The 21,059-nt window shown below is 45.3% G+C and overlaps 1 protein-coding gene across 1 annotated transcript in view; it reads right to left on the reverse strand.

The window, feature by feature from the left end:
- Positions 1-21,059, reverse strand: part of CLMP (CXADR like membrane protein) — a 63,329-nt gene that overhangs the window by 4,869 nt on the left and 37,401 nt on the right. Inside the window, exons 2-6 of the mRNA XM_030964867.1 lie at positions 9,428-9,585; positions 7,968-8,169; positions 5,857-6,024; positions 5,038-5,160; positions 3,236-3,377 (exon numbers count right to left, since the gene is read on the reverse strand). Of these exons, the coding sequence (XP_030820727.1) occupies positions 3,236-3,377; positions 5,038-5,160; positions 5,857-6,024; positions 7,968-8,169; positions 9,428-9,585 (793 nt within the window). The remainder of the gene's footprint in view (positions 1-3,235; positions 3,378-5,037; positions 5,161-5,856; positions 6,025-7,967; positions 8,170-9,427; positions 9,586-21,059) is intronic.

Consider the following 21,059-nt stretch of genomic DNA (forward strand, 5'->3'; position numbering starts at 1 on the left):
AAAAAGGAGGGGGAAAGCAGAGGAGAAAGAAGAGGAAAAGAAGGGGGAAAGAAGGGGAAAAAGAAGGAGAGGATAAGAAGGGAAAGAAGGAATAAAAGTGGGGGAAAGAAGGGAGAAAGAAGAAGAAAGAGGAGGGGGAAAGCAGAGGAAAAGAAGGGAGAAAAGAGGAAAAAGAAAGAGGAAGAAGATGAAAAAGAAGGGGAGGGTCAGAAGGGGGAAAAAGGGAGAAAAGTGGGGAAAAAAGGGAGAAAGAAGAGGAAAAAGAAGTGAAGGGTAAGAAGGGAAAGAAGGGAGAAAAGCGGGGGAAAGAACGGAGAAAGAAGAGGAAAAAGAAAGATAAAAGAAGAGGAAAAAGAAGGGAGAAAGAAGAGGAAAAAATGGGGAAATAACAGGAAAAAGGAGGAAAGAAAAGGAAAAAGAAGGTGGAAAGCAGAGGAAAAATATAGGAGAAATAAGAGGAAAAAGAAGGGGAGGGTAAGAAGGGGGGAAAGAAGGGAGAAAAGCAGGGGAAAGAAAGGAAAGGAAAAAAAAAGAAAGAAGGAAAGAAAACCACCCCAAACCCTCTCAGAACCACAACAGACAAGCAGTTTTAATTTACACAAAAAGAATATGCAAATGCTTCAAAATACTGAGAGAAAACAGTTGGTTGATGCCGGTACTAATTTGCCCGGGGAAAGAAGGGGGGAATTTAATTTAATTTAATATCCTGCAAATTGTCCAAACTCTGTGCTGTGTAACTCGATGGATTAAACTCCCCATTGCCCCGCAGAGTGTTGGTAAATGAATTTGGGATAAACACACGCTGCTCGCAGCCGGCTCTGTGTGTGTGTGTGTGGGCACCGAGTGTCAGAGCGAACAGCGCAGGCTGAGCTGGGTGCTGTGAAATCCTCAGCCGGAGCGACAAATGGGCCGGGCAAGGCTGCCTGAAACCGGTTCTTCCATTGCAGAGCAGCCCCGTGGGCAGGGAGAGGAGCGCCACAAGCGGGTCCTGAGTGACAGAGGGACAAGGAGGGGGAGGATGGAACGGGCGGGCGGGAAAGGTGATACCGGAGAGGCTGGGAAGGGAAGGGAAGGGAAGGGAAGGGAAGGGAAGGGAAGGGAAGGGAAGGGAAGGGAAGGGAAGGAAGGAAGGGAAGGAAGGAAGGGAAGGGAAGGAAGGAAGGAAGGAAGGAAGGGGAAGGGAAGGGGAAGGGAAGGGAAGGAAGGAAGGGAAGGGAAGGGAAGGGAAGGGAAAGGGAAGGGAAAGGGAAGGGAAAGGGAAGGGAAAGGAAACAGGAAAAGGGGAAGAAACCAGCAGAGACTGCCTTGGGGAAGAAGGGGGAAGAAAATGAAAAAGAAGGGGAGGGTAAGAAGGGGGAAAGAAAGGAGAAAGAAGATGAAAAAGAAGGGGGAAAGAAGGGAGAAAAGCAGGGAAAAGAAGGGAGAAAGAAGATGAAAAAGAAGGGAGAAAAAATGGGGAAAGAAAGGGGAAAGAAGAGGAAGAAGAAGGGGGAGAAGATGGGAAAGAAGGGAGAAAAAAATGAGGAAAGAAGGGGTAAAGAAGAGGAAAAAGAAGGGGAGGGTAAGAAAGGGGAAAGAATAGGGAGAAAAGTGGGGGAAAGAAGGGGGAAAGAACAGGAAAAAGAAAGTGGAGGGTAAGAAAGGGGAAAGAAAGGAGAAAAGCAGGGGAAAGAAGGAGGAAAGAGGAAAAAGAAGGGGGAGAAGATGAAAAAGAAGGGGAGGGTAAGAAGGGGGAAAGAAGGGAAAAAAGTGGGGAAATAAAGGAGAAAGAAGAGGAAAAAGAAGGGGGAAGAAGATTAAAAAAAAGGGGAGGGTAACAAGGGAGAAAGAAGGGAGAAAAGCAAGGGAAAGAAGGGAGAAAAAATGGGGAAAGAAGAGGAAAAAGAAGGGGGGAGCTGAAAAAGCTGAGAGGGATCAGCAGCTGAAGGGATTACGGAGCTGCCTGGTGCTGCAGAGATGTCACACGAGGCCAGGTGGCCGCGCAGAGAGACCTAAAGATGGATCAAGGGTTTGTTTCTCGGGAGGCAGCAGCAGCTCAAAGTCATTCCTGGAAATAGATTTTCCAGCTCTTTCCTTCCTGAGGAGGTCAGGCTGGCTTGGCTGGAGCCCAGGCTCGGCTTAGGGGAGTTCAGGGGCGGGGAACAGACGAGCTCCAGGAACAGGAGTCAGCGTTCCCAATGCTCCTGCTCCCCTCCGTGCTCATCCAGAGCTAAATCCGGGGCAACAGTTGTTCCAAAGGCTCAAGGAGGGCTCAGAGAATGTGGCTAAACTGTGTGCCAAATAGGAGCTGGGAATGGAAGGAAAAAGGGAAAAGAAGGGAGGAAGAAGGGGGAAAGAAGGGGGAAAGAAGGGAGGAAGAAGGGGGACAAAAAGGGAGAAAGAAGGGGGAAAAGAATGGGGAAAGAAGGGGGAAAAGGAGGAAAATGGGGGAAAAAAGGTGGGGAAAGATGGGGGAAAGAAGGGAAGAAGAGGTGGAAAGAAAAGGAAAAAGTGAGGGAAGAAGGTGGAAAGAGGAGGAAAGAAAGGGAAAGAAGGTGGAAGGAGGGGGAGAAGAAGAGGGGAATGGGGGAAAGAGGGTGGGAAGAGGGGAAAAGAAGGAAGAAAGACGGGTAAGAGGGAAGAAAGAAGGGGTAAGAGGGAAGAAAGAATGGGAAAAGGTAGAAAGAGGGGAAAAGAAGAGGGAAAGAAGGGAGGAAAGAAGGAAGAAAGAAGAGAAAAAGAAGTGGAAAGAGATGGGAAAGAAGGGAGAAGGAAGGGAGAAAGAAGAGAGAAAAGGCAGAAAGAAGATGGGAAGGAGGGGAAAGAAAAGGAGAAGTGAGGGAAGAAGAGTGGGAAAGAAAGGGAAGACAAAGAAAAGGAAGAAAAAAAGAAATAGAAAAGAAAGAAGGAAAGGAAACCACCCCCAAACCCTGTCAGAACCACAACGGACAAGCAGCTTCAATTCAACACCATAAAAGAATATGCAAATGCTTCAAAATACCGAAATGACAAATGTGAGAGAAAACGGCTGGTTGAGGTTTGTGCTAATTTGCTGAGGGAGAGGAGGGGTGACTTTAATCTGATTTTTCTGGGAAGTCTTCACAAAGATTCTCACAGTCACGAAATTTGTCAGTGATGTTTCACAGAGACTTAAAAAGCTTTTTAGAACAACCTCTGAGGACACCTAAAGCTACTTAGAGCTGTTAGAAGTGCGGGGAGGGAGTGTGGGAGGTGGGATTAACCAAAAGGCGTTTACCTGATTTCATTGGGCGCCTCCTCTTCCTCGTATCTCTTCTTTTCTTTCCTCCTGATGGTCAGCCTCACCACCAGGAAGAGGAGGGAGAGCCCCACCAGCACTCCACACACCGCCCCGGCGATCATGCTGATGTTTTGTGCATCTGTTGCCCAAAAAAACCCAATTTATCAGTGAGCCTTTGTTGGTGTGGTGAGCTTTTAGGCCGTGCTACAAGTCCCAGCGCTGGGTACAGCTCAGGACAGCACGCTGCAGGTTATTTTTGAGGTGTGTCTCCACACAGAAGTTGAACCAGTTTGTCTCCAGCTAAGCTGGAGGCGGCAGGGAGTGAAGCAATTTTCACCTCTGCAAAGGTGAAACCACGAGTGCTGTGCCTTCGGCTGTGGGGCAGAGTTGAAAAAAGGAGGAAAAATCCCCTTCTAAGTGTAAAAATACAGAAAGCACAGCGACAGGGCAGCCCCCATGTGGAGCACAGCACCAGGCAGCACCCAAGGCAGAGGAATGTTTAATCTCTTAGAATTTACCCATGAGGGTTTTGTTCCCCCCTTCAACTCCCCTTGAACGGTTACAGCCCTATTCTGAAATTAATTATTCAAATGTGGAGGAAAAGTGACCTGACTGAGGCAGGCAAAGCAGGAAAGGAAACCATCCTGGGCAGGGCCTTTTCCATCCAAACCAGCCGAGTAATGGAGAACATTTCCCATGGGTCATGGGCCCTTTGCTGAGAGTTTCTGACAACCTCTTTGGATAAAAGTGGTCAGGCTGGGCTCGGCTGAAAGGTGTTTCCTTAGGCTCAGTCCCTCAGGAGGGTTTAGCAAAGCCGAGTGAGGTTTTAAACCAGTTCAGTTCAATTGCCAGAAAAGCTGCCTGGACGCTTTTACTTCACATGCCTGAGGCAAACCGGTTTTCCTTATTCCATATTCCAGTTATTTCAGGCTTGGCTGGGCAGAAAAATTCCAAAGCCGTGGAATCTCCAGGAGGAGACTTTGTTAGGAGCCTTATCACAGCAGGTCCAGCTTGGGGAGCTGCTGAACTCCATTGTTTGGCTTGGGGTGATAAACTCCACCCTTTTCCTGGTATGCAGATGTAAAGGACACCCTGGCCGGGCTCCTCAGGCGATTTCGACCTCTGCTGTTCAGCACACAAATGGCTAAACCTGATTAAATTATGTTAAATTATGTCAAAAAGGTACTTTTTATCCTGCAAATTATCCTGCATTTGCTTCCTCCTTTTGGGACCCCTCCCCATGAAAGGGACCACCGACCCATTTCAAGGAACAAACTGCGCATGCTTAGTAACTTTTGAACTAATTATCGTGCTTAATAACTTTTGAACTAATTACCATACAGAGCAGGGAATGGGATGTACCAAAGTTATGAATGTGCATTTTTATTTTGGGCATTCAATAGTTGTACAGATAAAAGGGCTCTGTGATCACCTGTAAATTGACATGTGTATTTGGGAGTTATACCACAATAAACACACACTTTGTAACTCTAAACTCTTAGAGAGTTTTTGGATATCGGTACTAGATCAATATCCATATTGGGAATGGGATGTACCAAAGTTATGAACACGTATTTTTATTTTGGACATTCAATACCTGTATAGATAAAAGGGCTCTGTAATCACCTGTAAATTGCAGTGTGTATTTGGGAATAAACATACGCTTTCTAAACTGTCCGAGAGTTTTTGTCCGTCACGGTTGGATATCGGTACTAGATCAATATCCGTATTTTTAATAAATCACTTTGTGGCCATCAGGCGGTGTTTGCGGGGCTGTCCCTGCCCAGGGCGGTACTTACGCTGCACTGTCACCTGCAGCACGCAGCTCTCCTGGCCCGCCTCGTTGGTGGCCACGCACTGGTACAGCCCCGTGCTCATCTGCGTCAGGTTCTTCAGCAGCACCTGCCCGGGGTTCGAGATGTCTGCGAGGGGAGGGAGAACACCGCCGGGGTTAGTGCCATGGAGGGAGGAACTTCGGCTGTGGGCAGGGCGGAGAGGAACAAATGTGTCTGTGGGGTGAAGTCAGCTCCAGAACAATGCCAAGGGGGAAGGAAAGAAGAAAGAAGGGGGAAGAAGGAGGAAAGAAGGGGGAAAGAAGGGAGAAAGAAAGAGGAAAAGAAGGGGGAAAGAAGGGAGAAAGAAAGAGGAAAAGAAGGGGAAAAGAAGGGAGAAATAAGGAAGGAAGAAAGAAGGGGGAAAGAAAGGAGAAAGGAGGGGGAAAGAAGGGGGAAGAAAGGAGAAAGGAGGGGGAAAGAAAGGAGAAAGGAGGGGGAAAGAAAGGAGAAAGGAGGGGGAAAGAAGGAAGAAAAAAGAAAGAAGGGAGAAAGAAGGAGAAAAGAAGGAAGAGAGAAAGGAGAAAGAAGGGAGGAAAGAAGGCAGAAAGAAGGGAGGAAACAAAAGGGAAAGAAAGGAGAAATAAGGGGGAAAGAAGGGAGAAAGAAGGAAGAAAGAGGGAAAAGGGAGAAAGGGAAAAGAAGGGGGAAAGAAAGGAGAATGAAAGGGGAAAGAAGGGGGAAAGGTGGAGCAGCCCCAGGAGCAGCCGCAGCGGTGGGAGCAGTGTTGGAGCATCCATCCACGCAGCGATCCCAGCGCTCCAGGGAAGCAAAGCCCCGACTCACTGACTCTGGAGTTGGGCGGGAGCTGCTCGGCTCTCTCGTCCTCCTCGCTGAGGCGCTGCCAGCGGTAGGAGATGGGCGCAGTGCCCGAGGCGGAGCGGCACTGCAGGGACAGCTCCTTCCCCTCCAGCAGCTCCCCCTCCAGCCAGCACTTGGGCTTGGAGGGTTTCTCTACAAGGAGAAGACAGGTCATGGCGTCACAGCAGTGTTTGCTCACTGGAAACCTTTCCTTTGGCGTTTAAACAGCTTCCAAGAGCTGTCTTCTCTGGAATGCGTGAAGGAATCACACCAGTGATGGTTTTTAGGGGAGTAGAACTCCCCTTTCCCCTTTCCCCTTTCCCCTTTCCCCTTTCCCCTTTCCCCTTTCCCCTTTCCCCCTTTCCCCTTTCCCCTTTCCCCTTTTTCCTTTTTCCTTTCCTTCTCCTCTAGGGCGCACAGCAGAAGGTTTTTAGGGCTTTAGCTGCTACCCCACAGAGGAGCTGCCTGGCTCAGCCACAGCAGTGACATTCAAACACTTTTTGTCCCTTGCAGCTCTATCACCACATTCCTCTTTCTAAGCACAATTTCCAGAACATCTTTCCCTCCCTTTCCTTCTCCAGTTCTCCCTTCTGCCCTGACAGGCTGCAGGATCCTTCCAGGGGATCACAGAGAGTGTGAAAAGCAATAAACTGAAACCAGGAAATGCCACCCCCATGTGTCACCTCCACGGGCTGGGGTCAGGTCAGTGCCAGTGCCCAGCAGGAGTGTGGGCAGGGTGGTGGCCAGCTGAGATAGGATATCAGCCTGCCTTGGGTGATGGGATCACAGCCATCCCTTGGAAAGAATGGCTTTGCATGTTTGTGCCTGTTTGTGGGCTCGTTTGCTGCCAGGAAGTGGAGAGATGAACAGAGGAACAGCTTTGGTGAATGACAGGTCTGGAATCACTAAGCAGAAACCTACTAGAGACACAATCAGATGGGAGCCTTGATAATTTCATGGTGGAGCCATTGTGCATGAGATGATCCTTATGGATTTGTTTTAGGGTTCAACACTTATCACAGTTCAGTGCTATCACACCAACCTCAGACCGGTTCTTTAGGCTCTTCCTGTGGCCAAAAAATGCGAAGGCAGATTTAAAGTTGAGCACTAAAACCCAGTCTTGAGGTGTCTGTGCTAGGCAGGAACCTGCTAGAGATGTAATCAGGTGGGAACCGTGATAATTTCATGGTGGAGCCATTGTGCATGAGATGATCCTTATGGATTTGTTTTAGGGTTCAGTATTATCACACCAGCCTCAGACCAGTTCTTTTGGCTCTTCCTGTGGCCAAAACCACAAAGGCAGATTTAAAGCTGAGCACTGAAACTCAATCTTGAGGTGTCTGTGCTAGGCAGGAACCTACTAGAGACACAATCAGATGGGAACCTTGATAATTTCGTGGTGGAGCCATTGTGCATGAGATGATCCTTATGAATTTGTTTTAGGGTTCAGTACTTAGTCCAGTATTTAGTTCAGTACTAGCACAAGAACCTCAAACCAGTTCTTTAGGTACTTTCTGTGACCAAAAACCACAAAGGCTGATATAAAGCTGAGCACTGAAACCTGATCTTGAGGTGTCTGTGCTAGGCAGGAACCTACTAGAGATGTAATCTGATGGGAACCTTGATAATTTCATGGTGGAGCCATTGTGCATGAGATGATCTTAGGAATTTTTTTTAAGGGTTCAGTGCTATCACACCAGCCTCAGACCAGTTCTTTAGGCTCTTCCTGTGGCCAAAAAGACAAAGGCATATTTAAAGCTGAGCACTGAAACTCAATCTTGAGGTGTCTGTGCTAGGCAGGAACATACCAGAGACACAATCAGATGGGAACCTTGATAATTTCGTGGTGGAGCCATTGTGCATGAGATGATCCTTATGGATTTGTTTTAGGGTTCAGTGCTATCGCACCAACCTCAGACGAGTTCTTTAGGCTCTCCCTGTGGCCAAAACCACAAAGGCAGATTTAAAGCTGAGCACTAAAACCTGATCTCGAGGTGCCTTTGTGCATTTCTACCCTGCTGAAACCAATCTCTCCCCAGGAAGCGAGTCTGGATTTCTTTTTTTTCCCCTTTGGGAGAAGAAGGAGCTGTCCTTACCCACGACCTTGAGGGTGATGCGAGCCCACTCGTACTGGCCAGCGTTCTTGACCTTGCAGATGTATTTCCCTGCATCGCTGGACTGCAGGGAGATGATTTGCAGGGATGCATCTCCAGCAAGGAAGTTGGAGGTGAAGGAGACGCGGCCCTTCTGCTCCTCGTTCAGGTCATCATAAACTCGGCCCCCAGAGTAGGTGATCACCTGGGAGCAGAGCAGACATTGAGTTGTTGTTTCATTTTCACGTGGAACAACAAATCTGAGCGTTTCCAGGAGCTGCACATCCCAGGGAAGTGACTTGTCCAGGGTCACACAGGAAGCCTGAGGCAGGGTGGGGAAGCAAACCTGGGTTTCTGCCCTGAGAATGATGCAAAAGTGTATTTATTTCTGCTGGAGGTTTATACTGGGCACTTTACAAGCATGAAAACAGGCATCAGTTTGTGCCACAACACATCAAAGCAGTCTGGAGGTTTGGCTGTGCTAATTTAAGTCTCTGCAGACCTCATTTTTAGAGGGACTTAACTATTGTGTTGTGAAAAATGCCTATTTTATGATTGGCTTTTTGCAAATATTCAAATGAATATTATATGTGTTGTGTTAGAAAGTGATGCTGTATTAATTCTCTTAAGTAGTGTGTTAAATATAGTTTTAGGTTATAACAAAATGTTAAAATAGAAACTATGCTATGTAGGACATTTTTTTTCCTAAAGAAAGGACTCTCATCCAGATAGCAGCCACAGGACACCTGAATCTTTCAGAGAAAGAGGAATTTATTGTTCCATTATCAGGAGAAATGAACTTCTTCCTGCCTTGCTCAGGATTCAGAGGAAGAAGCTGACACTGCCCAGACAGAATCCTGTGTTTGAATGGAATTTATGCATCATGCATGAGGTGTATGAATATGCAACAGGCTGTTGTTTTTAAGGGTTAATCCTCTGTTAACTTGCATCCTTTTTTCAGGCTTATTTTGCCCAGAAAAGGTACCTGGACTGTCTGTAACTCTTTGTTTTATTGTCTCGTATTGTCCTAATTCTAATTGTCCAAATTATTATTACTCTAATTGTGTTACTATTTTTATAACCATTTTATTACTATTAAACGTCTAAAATTTTAAAAACAAGTGATTGGCTTTTTTTCACATCTGCATTGCACTGAAACCAAGGATTCAAAAAGTGGGCCTGCAAAACCCAAGGTTATTTTGAAAGCCTGAAGGGCACTTCTGAAGCTGATCTAACAAAGACTGACTACATTTAAACAAAGAAAAAAATCCATTGTAACCCAACGTGATCCATGTTGGATATCAAATAACTTTTCCACATTCTAAATCTCTCTAAATCAGCTCTGTTTCCCAATCCCTGCTCTCATCATCAGAACAACCTGCAGAGATCATCACAGCAGGGCCGCTAAATGGAGGCCCGGCGGCGTGAGGGCAGAAATAAAGCGATTTTCTCAGCGAACCCACCGCTTTCTGCACGGTCTCAGAGATGTGCAGCAGCCACTCGATGTCCAGGCTGCCCTGCTCCAGCAGCCCCAGGCGGTGGTGGCAGGGCAGGGTCACGTTTTCTTCTGCCACCCTCTTGAACTCGGTCTGAGCCTCGCCGAGCCAAACAGAGCAGGAAGCTGGAAGACAAATTTCAAATTTCAATCTTCCAAGTGGTCAGACGTGGGAACGCAGGAAATCCCTCTGGCTGCCCTGGAGTGCCCAAACCCCTGCCCAGGGGGCTCAGAGACCTTGGCACAGAGCCCCAGACCCCCGTGCCTTTGATTTAGCCCTTGGAAAAAATAATTACCAACCTTGAAATGAAGAATTACAAATCAAGAAAGTTTAAGTAGAATAATAGTTAGTTTGTCATGGGGTGAAAAATAGATTTTTTGGGGGTTTTTAGAATGGGGGCTCGGGACAAGCAGCTTCAATTTAACACCACAAAAGAATATGGAAATGCTTCAAAATACCATATATCAGAAATATATATGTCAGAAATATGATGTAATCACAAATATATATATCACAAATATTATACATATCAGAAACATATATATGTCAGAAATATTATACTTATCAGAAATATATATATATCAGAAATATCATGCATATCAGAAAGATATATATATCAGAAATATATATCAGAAATATATACATCAGAAATGTTATACATATCAGAAACATATATATGTCAGAAATATTATGCATATCAGAAAGATATATATCAGAAATATATATATCAGTAATATTATGTATATCAGAAATATTATGCGTATCAGAAATATATGTCAGAAATATTATGTATCTCAGAAAGATATATATCAGAAATATTATACGTATCAGAAACATATATATGTCAGAAATACTATGCTTATCAGAAATATTATGTGTATCAGAAATATATATATCAGAAATATATATCAGTAATATTATGTATATCAGAAATATTATCTATATCAGAAATATTATGCATATCAGAAACATATATATGTCAGAAATATTATGTATATCAGAAAGATATATATATCAGAAATATATATATCAGTAATATTATGTATATCAGAAATATTATGTCTATCAGAAATATTATGTATATCAGAAAGATATTTATTAGAAATATTCTGCATATCAGAAATATATATCAGAAATATATATATCAGTAATATTATGTATATCAGAAATATTATGTATATCAGAAAGATATTTATTAGAAATATTATGCATATCAGAAATATATATCAGAAATATATATATAAGTAATAATATGTATATCAGAAATATTATGTATATCAGAAAGATATATATATCAGAAATATTATGCATATCAGAAATAAGAAACCAGCCTGGGAAGAAGAGGGTTAAACTTAAGAAAAATGTGGAATAAGCAGGATTGGGAAGTGACTTTGAATAGCAGCGCCAAAACCAAACCCGATGAGGTTTTTTTTGGTCTGTCAGGATCTATAAAAGAAAGAAAAAGGGAAGTGCCGGGCGAACCCGCTAGGGGGGAGCAGAGCCCGTGGAATGTGAGACAAAATCCCCCAAAAGGCCCTAAAAGGTGCCCGGGAGATGCTGCAGCGCAGGGAAATGGGAATGTTCGGCCAGCGCTGCCTCAGGCACTGCCTGCTCGAGCTTTTGGTCAGCATCCATTGAAAACTGCCCCAAAACGCACCGTCAGCTCTTGGCTTTGCCCAGCTCCAGCTTGGAAACGCGGACTCAGCGTGGGAAGTTCAAGCTCAGTGAAAATTGACCCAAAAGATCAGAGGGAGGGAAGGTTACAGGCCTTGGGGTCAAAATCAAAAATTCCCCACCCAAATTTCCTTGGGGTACCGATGCCGTTTGCCAGTGGGGTGTAAATCTTCTCTTGAGCTGTTCTGCAGTTGTGCTGTTCAAAACAAAACCCTAAAACGGTTTCTTTTTTTCCCTGTGAAATGAAGTGGGAGGAAATATTTTGCTTCCTGGGCCAAATATTGCAAAAGTGCTGAAAACTGGGGAGGTTCAGAGCGCTGGGAAGTCCCACGTGTGGCTGCACACGCAATCCTGGAGGACAGAGCAACAGCACAAGAGGTTCCAATTACTCAGGCTGGATTTATTCCTATTTTTTAATATAATTATGTACTATTTATGTACTTTTATGCTATTTAAACAGTGGATTCTGAACCTTCAAGTGAAAACCAGGCAGAAAATTGACACCCAACATGACTCTCCCTCATTTTTTTCCATTTCTTCAGCAGCAACTTTTAGAAAATTCCTTTCTGCTCCCATTCTCAGCTCTGCCTTGAGTTACCACGACCATCCCTCAGCTGCTGAGATTTGGAGATTTAATTTCTCCTTCCCAAACACTTTATTAAGAATTATCACCCGCTCCATTAAATATTCAGAATTTTAGGACAGGTGGAACCTTACCAAGGCTTCAGCTCTCCCCCAGTGGAAGTTCCTCCCCAACCACATTAGCTGCTTGCTTTAAAGGGAAAAGTAATCCCGTTTATCACTGGATTCACTGCTCTCCAAGCTCCATCTGCCAAATACAATTAGAATTCCTGCCCAGGATGGATCCAGCTTTTCCCTGGAGCTCGCGTTGCTGCGGGCTGCCCTCATTAGCGCCGCCACTGCCACACCACCGATCAATAATCTTAATTTTGGCACCACAACCGGGACATTCACGCGACATTTGCAACTTTTTCCAAGCCCTGTGGGGCTCTGAGGGTCCGTGCACAACCTTGGGAGGTGTTTTGTGTTTTTAAGCTCAATCCTGATTGAGGTTTTTAATGAAAAATTATAATTTTTCTGCGAGATTGTGGCAGTTTTCATTCTTTTTTTGGCTTAGACAGGCTGGGTTTAGCAGAGCTGACACCTTAGAGGGATTCTTGCTGCTCCCAGGAATTATCTGTGGGTTTGAGGAAGTTTATGATGAGTCTATAAACTCATCTTCTAAACGGGGAGAAAAACCAGGGAGACATCCAATGGAATAGTGACAAATTCCTACAGCACCCTTTATTTTTTCAAAGAAATCAGAAATAATTTCGAGCTCATTCATCACTGACCCAGTAACCAAACTCACACACCTTGCAAACTTTTCCATAACATTATTAAGAAAAAATATATCTTATTTACAACCCCCTGATTTGTCTCTTTAATCCTTATTAATGCTTTGCCAATACCTGAAAACTCCCACAGGAGTTTAAATTTTGCAGGTTCTCTGGACAGGAGCCTCACTTTATTTCCCTCCAGTCAGCCAGATGTTGAAAGGAAAATAAAACAGCCTCTTACAATAACCCAACATGAGTGCCAGGCTGAGAAACTACCCACAAAAAATCCCTCAACATGAAAAAAATCTCACATTTTCCACAGTTTGGGTAGGGTCTTGCTGCAGCAAACAGGGATGGGATGGTGATTTAGGTGTAGAAATGTGCAAGAATTTATGGCACAGGAGGGAAAAAGGAGCCAGAAACAGATGCAGGTCCCTTCTAGGTTTAATTATCCAGAGAAGAACAAACACTCCCTGAAATTTGTGTAGGTGAGACCTTGCAAGGAAAGTCCAAATAAATGAGATTTTTAATAGATAAATAAGGTTCTAACCATTTTCATGGTTAAACATTGAAGTAAATGAGATTTTTTAAATAAATAAATAAGATTTCAACCATTTGCATGGTTAAAAGTTGAAGTGAATGAGATGTTTAATAAATAAATAAGGTTTTAACCATTTGCATCGTTAAAAGTTGAAGTAAATGAGGTTTTTAATAGATAAATAAGGTTTTAACAACTTTCATGGTTAAAAGTTGAAGTAAATGAGATGTTTAATAAATAAATAAGGTTTCAACCATTTGCATGGTTGAAAGTTGAATTAAATGAGATGTTTAACAAATAAATAAGGTTTTAACCATTGTTTAAAAGTTATGTTTTTTAAATAAATAAATAAGGTTTTAACCATTTGCATGGTTAAAAGTTGAAGTTTAATTTAAAAGAACTCCAGAGGAGAGTCTGCCCTTTTCAGCAGCACTGCCCAGGACACAGGGCTGGGGCTGCAAAGGGATTTATTTATCCCTGTTCTGTTCCAAACCTTCCCTCCCAAAGCTCCCCAGCCCTGGGTGGCCTCAAGGGCTGGATCCTGCGCACAATGGATGAAAAAAGGGCTGATTTTCCCAGAAATCACGTCCAAAAGCAATGCCACAATTCTGCAGGCTCCACAGTTCTTGCCCAACAAAGCCTCTGCTCCCTTCCACATCCTGTGGGCAGCTCTTGGTGCTCTCAGGAATTTGGGAATTGGTGCCTGTGGCTTCACTCAGTGTGGAAACCCAGAGCACCACAAGGAATATTTCTGTGTCTGCTCTGGGGTGCCCTGACCCCCAGGGCAGCGCTGACTTTGACCCTCATCCATGGAGAAAGTTTCCTAAACTCCAGAATAGACCAGAATCCACAAAAGTGTGAAATAGATTATAGAGAGCAGTGTAGGTGTGTCACTTGGTGAGAAATTGAGGTTTTGGGATTTTTAGTGTGTTGTGGATGGAAGCAAGATGGAGGGCACAGGGTGTCATCCTGGGTTTCTTCTTCATGCTTCTTCTTCATGGGTTTGGGTGGCATTTTGTAATTGGACAAATTTGGGACCAGTTATTGGGTTAAAAGGGAAAATAATCCAGGTGTCAGTTCTTCATTGGATGGTTTAGTCTTAAAAGACCTTGGAACAAGAGATTGTTGGCCATTTTGTGCCTTGCTGCAGAACTCATGACTGTGAGGCTGTTTCACTGCTAAGAAATAATAAATAAACACCTGAGTGTGAACATGAACTGCTGTCCCAAGTTCCTTCAATCCAGACCCAGAGAAAACCCACAGTTCCCCAGCCCGACTCATTCTCCCAGTTGAGGTTCTGGGATTTTTAGTGTGTTGTGGATGGGAGCAAGATGGAGGGCACAGGGTGTGGTCGTGGGTTTCTTCTTCTTCCTTCTTCTCCATGGGTTTGGGTGGCATTTTGTAATTGGGCAGAAAATCCTCACTGGGGCTCTGTGGGATCAGTTATTGGGTTAAAAGGGAAAATAATCCAGGTGTCAGTTCTTAATTGGATGGTTTAGTCTTAAAAGACCTTGGAACAAGAGATTGTTGGCCATTTTGTGCCTTGCTGCAGAACTCATGGCTGTGAGACTGTTCTAGCGATAAGAAATAATAAATAAACACCTGAGTGTGAACATGAACTGCTGCCCCAAGTGCCTTCAATCCAGACCCAGAGAAACCCACAGCTGGAACTGCCACAACTCAGCTCCCACCCCATGACTCCAGGAGGAGGTGGCATTGCTTTTCCTGCTTATCCCAACTCTTTTTTTTTTTTTTTTTGTTTCTTTTTTTTTTTTTTTTTTTTTGTTGTTTTTAAATGCTTTTGGAAGCGTTGGCCTGAAGGCTTTGGGTGGCACAGCAGTGACCCTGTGTGACTGTTCCCTGCATTGTTCCCGGGACAATAACTCACCCCACGCCCTGCAGACAACCACAGCCATCCCCTCATCCCTCCCCTGTGTTGAAATCTCCAAGGAAAACACAGCAACAAAGATTTTAATCAAGCCCAAAACCACCAGACACCGCCCAGATTGATCAGGGGAAGGACTCCAGGGGGTTTTTAGCCCTCTCAGCCCCTTCTGCCTTGCACACATGTCAGAGCTGAAATAAATTAGAAATAAATAAATATGGGCAACAGGCTGGATCCCTCAGCAGAGATGTCGGGCTTGAGGAATTCCTCAGAACTCGTTTCAACAACGTTTTAAGGACTCCTCACTGTGAGTGTATGTCATAAAAGGGGTTGAATTTCAGCAGCATCAGCCCTTTGAAACGGGAGCAGAGGGAAGGAGCCTGTGCAGCACAGCAAGCAGCAAATGCTGCGTGAACCGAGGCTGTGTTTGGCCTTATCACAAATTCTGTGCCCCCAAAGCAGAGTTTTCATGCCTAAACCCTTCCAGGATCCCACATTTTCATGCTGTGCTGAAGCCCAGAGAGTTTCCATACCCGTTACAATTAAATGTATGTACACACCCCCCACAAACCCCAACATCAAATATACATTACCAGACAAGCAGAATCAAAGGGGAAATAAATGCTTTGCTGACGTTTTTATTTGTGGGCAAATTCCCGTCCTAAAAGCTAAAGAGCTTCCAGACTTAAATCTTTCATTAGGTTCAGAAGGTTTGGATTAGGGAGCAATGCTAAAAATAGATTCTGCTATTTAAAAAGTAATAGGTTGTGCTGTATCTCTTAACTGCTGGAATTAGGAGGAACAGCCTAGAAAAGATTCAGAGAATCAAGATAAAAGAAATGCACAATAAAGCTTTGTAAGCTTAGCCCAAACCACACCCAAGGCCAAACCAAGCTCACTTAAAATGTGAATATCCAGAACAGGTTTTGAAACATTTCAGCTTCTCCAGGAACATCTGTGCAGTTTGTCCTTCAGCAACGCTTTTTATGATTTATTTTGGCTTTTTATCAAAGATGAGATTTGCACCACAATATTCCTGATGTCCAGGGAGGAGCAGAAATGCAACCTGTGATTTTCCTGCAGCTCCAGCGGTCGGAGGTGACTCAGGAAACGCCTGGAATCCGCTGCTGAGGAAAACTTATCCACACACACACACAGTTTGTGCCCTGTCTGAACAATTCCCAGCTCACCTGTGATGGGTGCTGTGCCTGCTTTTGTTGGTTAAGATCACAGCCCGGGCTGGGTGCAGGTGTGACAGGAGCGGCCCCGGTGCCAGGCCACGGCTCATCCTCCCTGCACAGCAAACGTCCCCTGCAGGCAGGGCTTCCTTCCCTGGCGTCCTCCTAAAAGTCATCCTCACCTCCGTGCCGCTCCTCTGAGGGAAAATGGGAGCTTTCCAAGCGATTTATTAAAAATATGGATATTGATCTAGTACCGATATCCAATTGTGACAAAAACCCTCTAACAGTTTAAAGTTACAAAGTGTGTGTTTATTGTGGGGTAGCTCCCAAATACAAACTGTGATTTACAGGTGGTTACAGAGCCCTTTTATCTGTACAAGTATTGAATACCCAAAATACAAATACGTGTTCATAACTTTGGTGCATCCCATTCCCAATATGGATATTGATCTGGTACCAATATCCAAAAACTCTCTAACTAAAAGTTTAAAGTTACAAAGTGAATGTTTATTGTGGGATAGCTCCCAAATACACACCTCAATTTACAGGTGATTACAGAGCCCTTTTATCTGTACAGGTATTGAATACCCAAAATACAAATGCATATTCATAACTTTGGTACATCCCATTCCCTGCTCTGTATGGTAATTAGTTCAAAAGCCATTAAGCATGGTAATTAGTTCAAAAGTTATTAAGCATGCACAGTTTGTTCCTTGAAATGGGTCAGTGGTCCCTTTCATGGGGAGGGGTCCCAAAATGAGGAAGTAAATGAAGTCTTCCTCGTTCTGGCCTTTCTACCTTTTCAATGCAAATGTGACAAATGAACCCTTGGTAGAACTCCCATTCCTGTCTTCAGTTGGTTTCAGAACAGAGGAGGCCACAATTGTCTTATGTTCCTAAAAGCTCTTTATCAATTTCTATATTCTTCATTATAAACCCAGCTAACCCAACATTGTGCTGACAAGCAATCAATTATTAGTTAACTACTAACTCTGAACTTCATCAAGGCCTACCCATTGATTTTAATTAACTCCAATAAAGCTTATCTCTAACTAAAATCTTAGCTCCTCTAAAATCCCTAAATTCCTCAAAGTTTATGTCTCACAAGAAGGAACGTTGGATATCAGGAAAGAGTTTTTCACAGAAAGGGTGATAAAGTTCTAGAATGTTCTGCCCGGGGAGGTGGCAGAGTCCCCATCCCTGGGTGTGTTTAACAAAGCCTGGATGTGGCACTGGGTGCCAGGGTTGAGTTGAGCTGTTGGGGCTGGGTTGGACTCGATGACTTCAGGGTCTCTTCCAACCTGGTCATTCTGTGATTTTATGAATTCCCTGTGGTCCTGACTCACCCACTCTTCCCAAAATCCAGGCTGTTGGAAAAACCCACCTCATTGCATGCAGAAATCCCCTGCTATAGCTGCTCTCAGCCAGACCTGAACTGCTGAAATACTTCACGTTAGTAAAAACAACCCAAATAAGCAAAAACTTCCTACTTAAATCAGCCCAGAGAGAATAAACATGCGCAGAACTACAGCAGGGTGTTCCTTCAGCTGGATAATCCTTCATTTGCCTCACAGTTTTGTGCTAAAATCAAAGTGTCTGAAAACAGGATGCGTCTAAATTCGGCCTGTGCAGGAATAATGTGTTTGGGAGTTCAAAACAAAAAGGACAGCCTGCCATGTTGCAGCTCTGAACCACTCCCTCACGCCAGGAATTTTGGATGTTTCACATCTGCTGGAGTCTCCTCTTGCTGGAGTCTTATAGGAAATGATTTACTGAGTTTCTCTAACAACAAGAGCTTGCCCCCCATCCAGCGCTGACGAGAAAAACCCCGAGCGTTTTGCAATCAGCAGATTCAGGATTTCAGCTGCTGGAGCAGGAGGCTGAGCACGACTTTTATGGCCAAGGAATTCCGTGTGCAGTCAGACTCTGCAGGGCTGCTGGCGTGACCGGGGAGCTGGGGGACGCTGCAGACAGTTCCACACTCCAGCATTTAAGGCTCAGCGGGCCTTAAAATCAAACTCTGGAGAAACAAAACCTCTTCTTTCCCCACTGTGCTGTTGAGACACAGGCACACAAAGGGTTTCATGTCCCCTTGGGTTCTCTCCCCCGGCTTTTGCTGTGGGTCAGGCAGGATTCTCGTGTGGGCTGCTTTGATCTCTGCCCCGAGATGTGTCGGCTGGTCCTGAAGCGGCCCCACGCTCTGAAGAATGAGACAGGACTCTTCGATGTTTGGTCTTCGGGTTGTTTATTATCTTTTATCTACAAAATTTTCTCTCTGCCCAGCTGAGATCCATTCAGCAAGGCAGCCACAGGCACTCTCGCCGCCCCCGAGGCGGTGTCGTCTATTTTATACTACAAACTACGTTCTTCATATTTACTTTTAGTTCCCAATACCTATCACCTGTGTTAGACAGTGCACTTCTACTCTAAACCAATCCCCAAGTGCCAACATCACAGCAGAAAATGGAGAACAAGAAGAAGAAAGAAGAAGGACGAGACACGCCCTGATCCCTCCATCTTGTCCCCATAATCCCTAAAAATCTACATTTTCACCCTGTGTGCACCCTGTAATTACACCATTCAAACCCGTGTGACTTTCAAATCCCCATACCAAGTTGGCAATTCGCTAGGAGGATCAAAGTCAAGCCACCAGGTGTTCCAGGGAGCATGCCAGGACCTCCGAGCCCCCCGGAGGGGTCTGCGGTGACTCTGGACATCCGGAGTGATGCGCTGAGTTCCCACAGGATGAGGCAAAGCTGTGTTGTTTCATCCCAGAGTTATGAGCAGAACCCAAAGAGGTCGACAGCCCCCCTCATGCTCAGACCACAGCAGCCCTCACAGTTACCCTGACAGCATTTCAGGCCAAAATAAACAGCAGGCAGCGTCTCCTTGCAGACGGCTCTGCGCATTCCTCGCACCGGGGAGGGAGCCTGGAGGCGGCCGCCGTCTCCTGAGGGTCATTAAGGGAGCACAGGCTGTGCCCTGGGACATCTGCTCGCTGTGTTCCTTGGCTGGCACAGCCACACAGGCCAAGGGTTGTCTTCTCCAGAGAGCCCCAGCGCTCGCAGTGACCACGGGCCGGCCCCAGCACGCTGCCTGCAGCCGCCTCCCCTTTGGTGGCCACGCAAAAGCGTCCCAAATGGGAAAGATGCTGGGTGAGGGGCGGCTCCCCCTCCCTGAGGTGAAGGAGAGGGGTCAGGCCAGCCCCATCCCCATCTGCACAGCCCTGCAGAGCCTCTGGAATTGGAACCACATGTGCCGAGGCCGGGGGAGCTGTGCAAACAGAGCACAGTCCTGCACGCGGCCCAGCTTCCAAGCGGTGACGTGAAGAGTTTGGAATTGAGACTGCAGAGGAGGGAGCAAGGCCGGGGAGAGCAGAAAAACCAACAAAAGCAGAGCAAAACCTCGGGTTTTTAGAGGTTTGCAACAGGACTGGGGCTGGAATTGGGCTGGTGGTGCTTTACCAGCAGAAATATCAGCAGTGCCCAGCAATCCTTCATTTGGAAATCCTGGATGAGCCAGGGAGGGGATGTGGGGTGGCTGCACCAGCACAGCACCAGTGCACGCCCTGTGTGAGTAAATTCACTTTTCCTGGAGTCCAAATGAGGTGGTTCATCAGAAAAACCAACAAAAGCAGAGCAAAACCTCTGGTTTTTAGAGGTTTGCAACAGGACTGGGGCTGGAATTGGGCTGGAATTGGGCTGGTGGTGTTTTACCAGCAGAAATATCGGCAGTGCCCAGCAATCCTTCATTTGGGAATCCTGGATGAGCCAGGGAGGGGATGTGGGGTGGCTGCACCAGCACAGCACCAGTGTGTGAGTAAATTCACTCTTCCCTGTGTAAATTCACTCTTCCTGGAGTCTAAACAAGGTGGTTCATCAAATGCCCCCAGAGGAAGGTTCAATACTCCTCAGGGAAATCTTTAGGATTCGCTCATGCATTAAAGACAAGTGAAAAATAAATCCTGCAGTACCCAGCGACCACGTGCAACTAAATTTTGCAATAAAAAGGCAAAATTCTGTCTCTGAAAATAGCAGAGTTAACTTCCAGCACCAACTCACATCGAGTCCAAAGTCTAGAGAGGCTTGGGAATATTGGGAAATAAAGCACTGAAGCCTTCCCTTGGCCAAGGAGCCTCCCAGGCAGCCAGCAGCTCTGGATGTGCTTTCCCTTCTCTCATTGCACTTTTAAAAATTCCACTGCGAGCAGGAGATTCTGCTTTCCACCCCTGGAGACTCAAGAGCAGAAAACAAGGCTCCAGCCCTGCATCTCCCAGTTTAATGGTTCAGGGAGTGCCTGTGCACAGGAATGTGTGAAATCCCTTTGCCTTTGGTCCAGGTAATTTTATCAGGGCATTGACCCAGGACTCTCCTGTTCACAGCAGCAGCTCAGCCAAGCCTCAGTGATGCAGCTGGGAATTCTGCAGGGCAGATCTCAGACTCCTGGAGTCTGATAAGCACCCATGGCTCTCTGATATTCCCTTTTTTCCAGGCATTTTTGGGTTGCTTTGTGTACCTTAAAGATCTGAAGGCAAGAAAACCTAAAAATTTCATCCTTAAGCATCAGAAATTTCACTCTTTTCACCTGGTTTCAAAGAGGAGGAAGATGGTTTCAGTGATCATTTCTAGGGTTTCTTTCCCTATTCCATTGCTCTCTGATATTCCCTTTTTTCCAGGCATTTTTGGGTTGCTTTGTGTACTTGAAAGATCTGAAAGCAAGAAAACCTAAACATTCCATCCCTAAACATCAGAAATTTCACTCTTTCACCCCATTTCAAAAGGATTAAGAGGAGGAAGATGGTTTCAGTGATAATTTCTAGGGTTTCTTTCCCTATTCCATGGCTCTCTGATATTCCCTTTTTCCCCCAGGCATTTTTGGGTTGCTTTGTGTACCTTAAAGGCCTGAAGGCAAGAAAACCTAAACATTCCATCCCTAAACATCAGAAATTTCACTCTTTCACCCCATTTCAAAAGGATTAAGA

This window comes from Camarhynchus parvulus, chromosome 24 (genome assembly GCF_901933205.1).
Source record: "Camarhynchus parvulus chromosome 24, STF_HiC, whole genome shotgun sequence".
Classification (NCBI taxonomy): domain Eukaryota; kingdom Metazoa; phylum Chordata; class Aves; order Passeriformes; family Thraupidae; genus Camarhynchus; species Camarhynchus parvulus.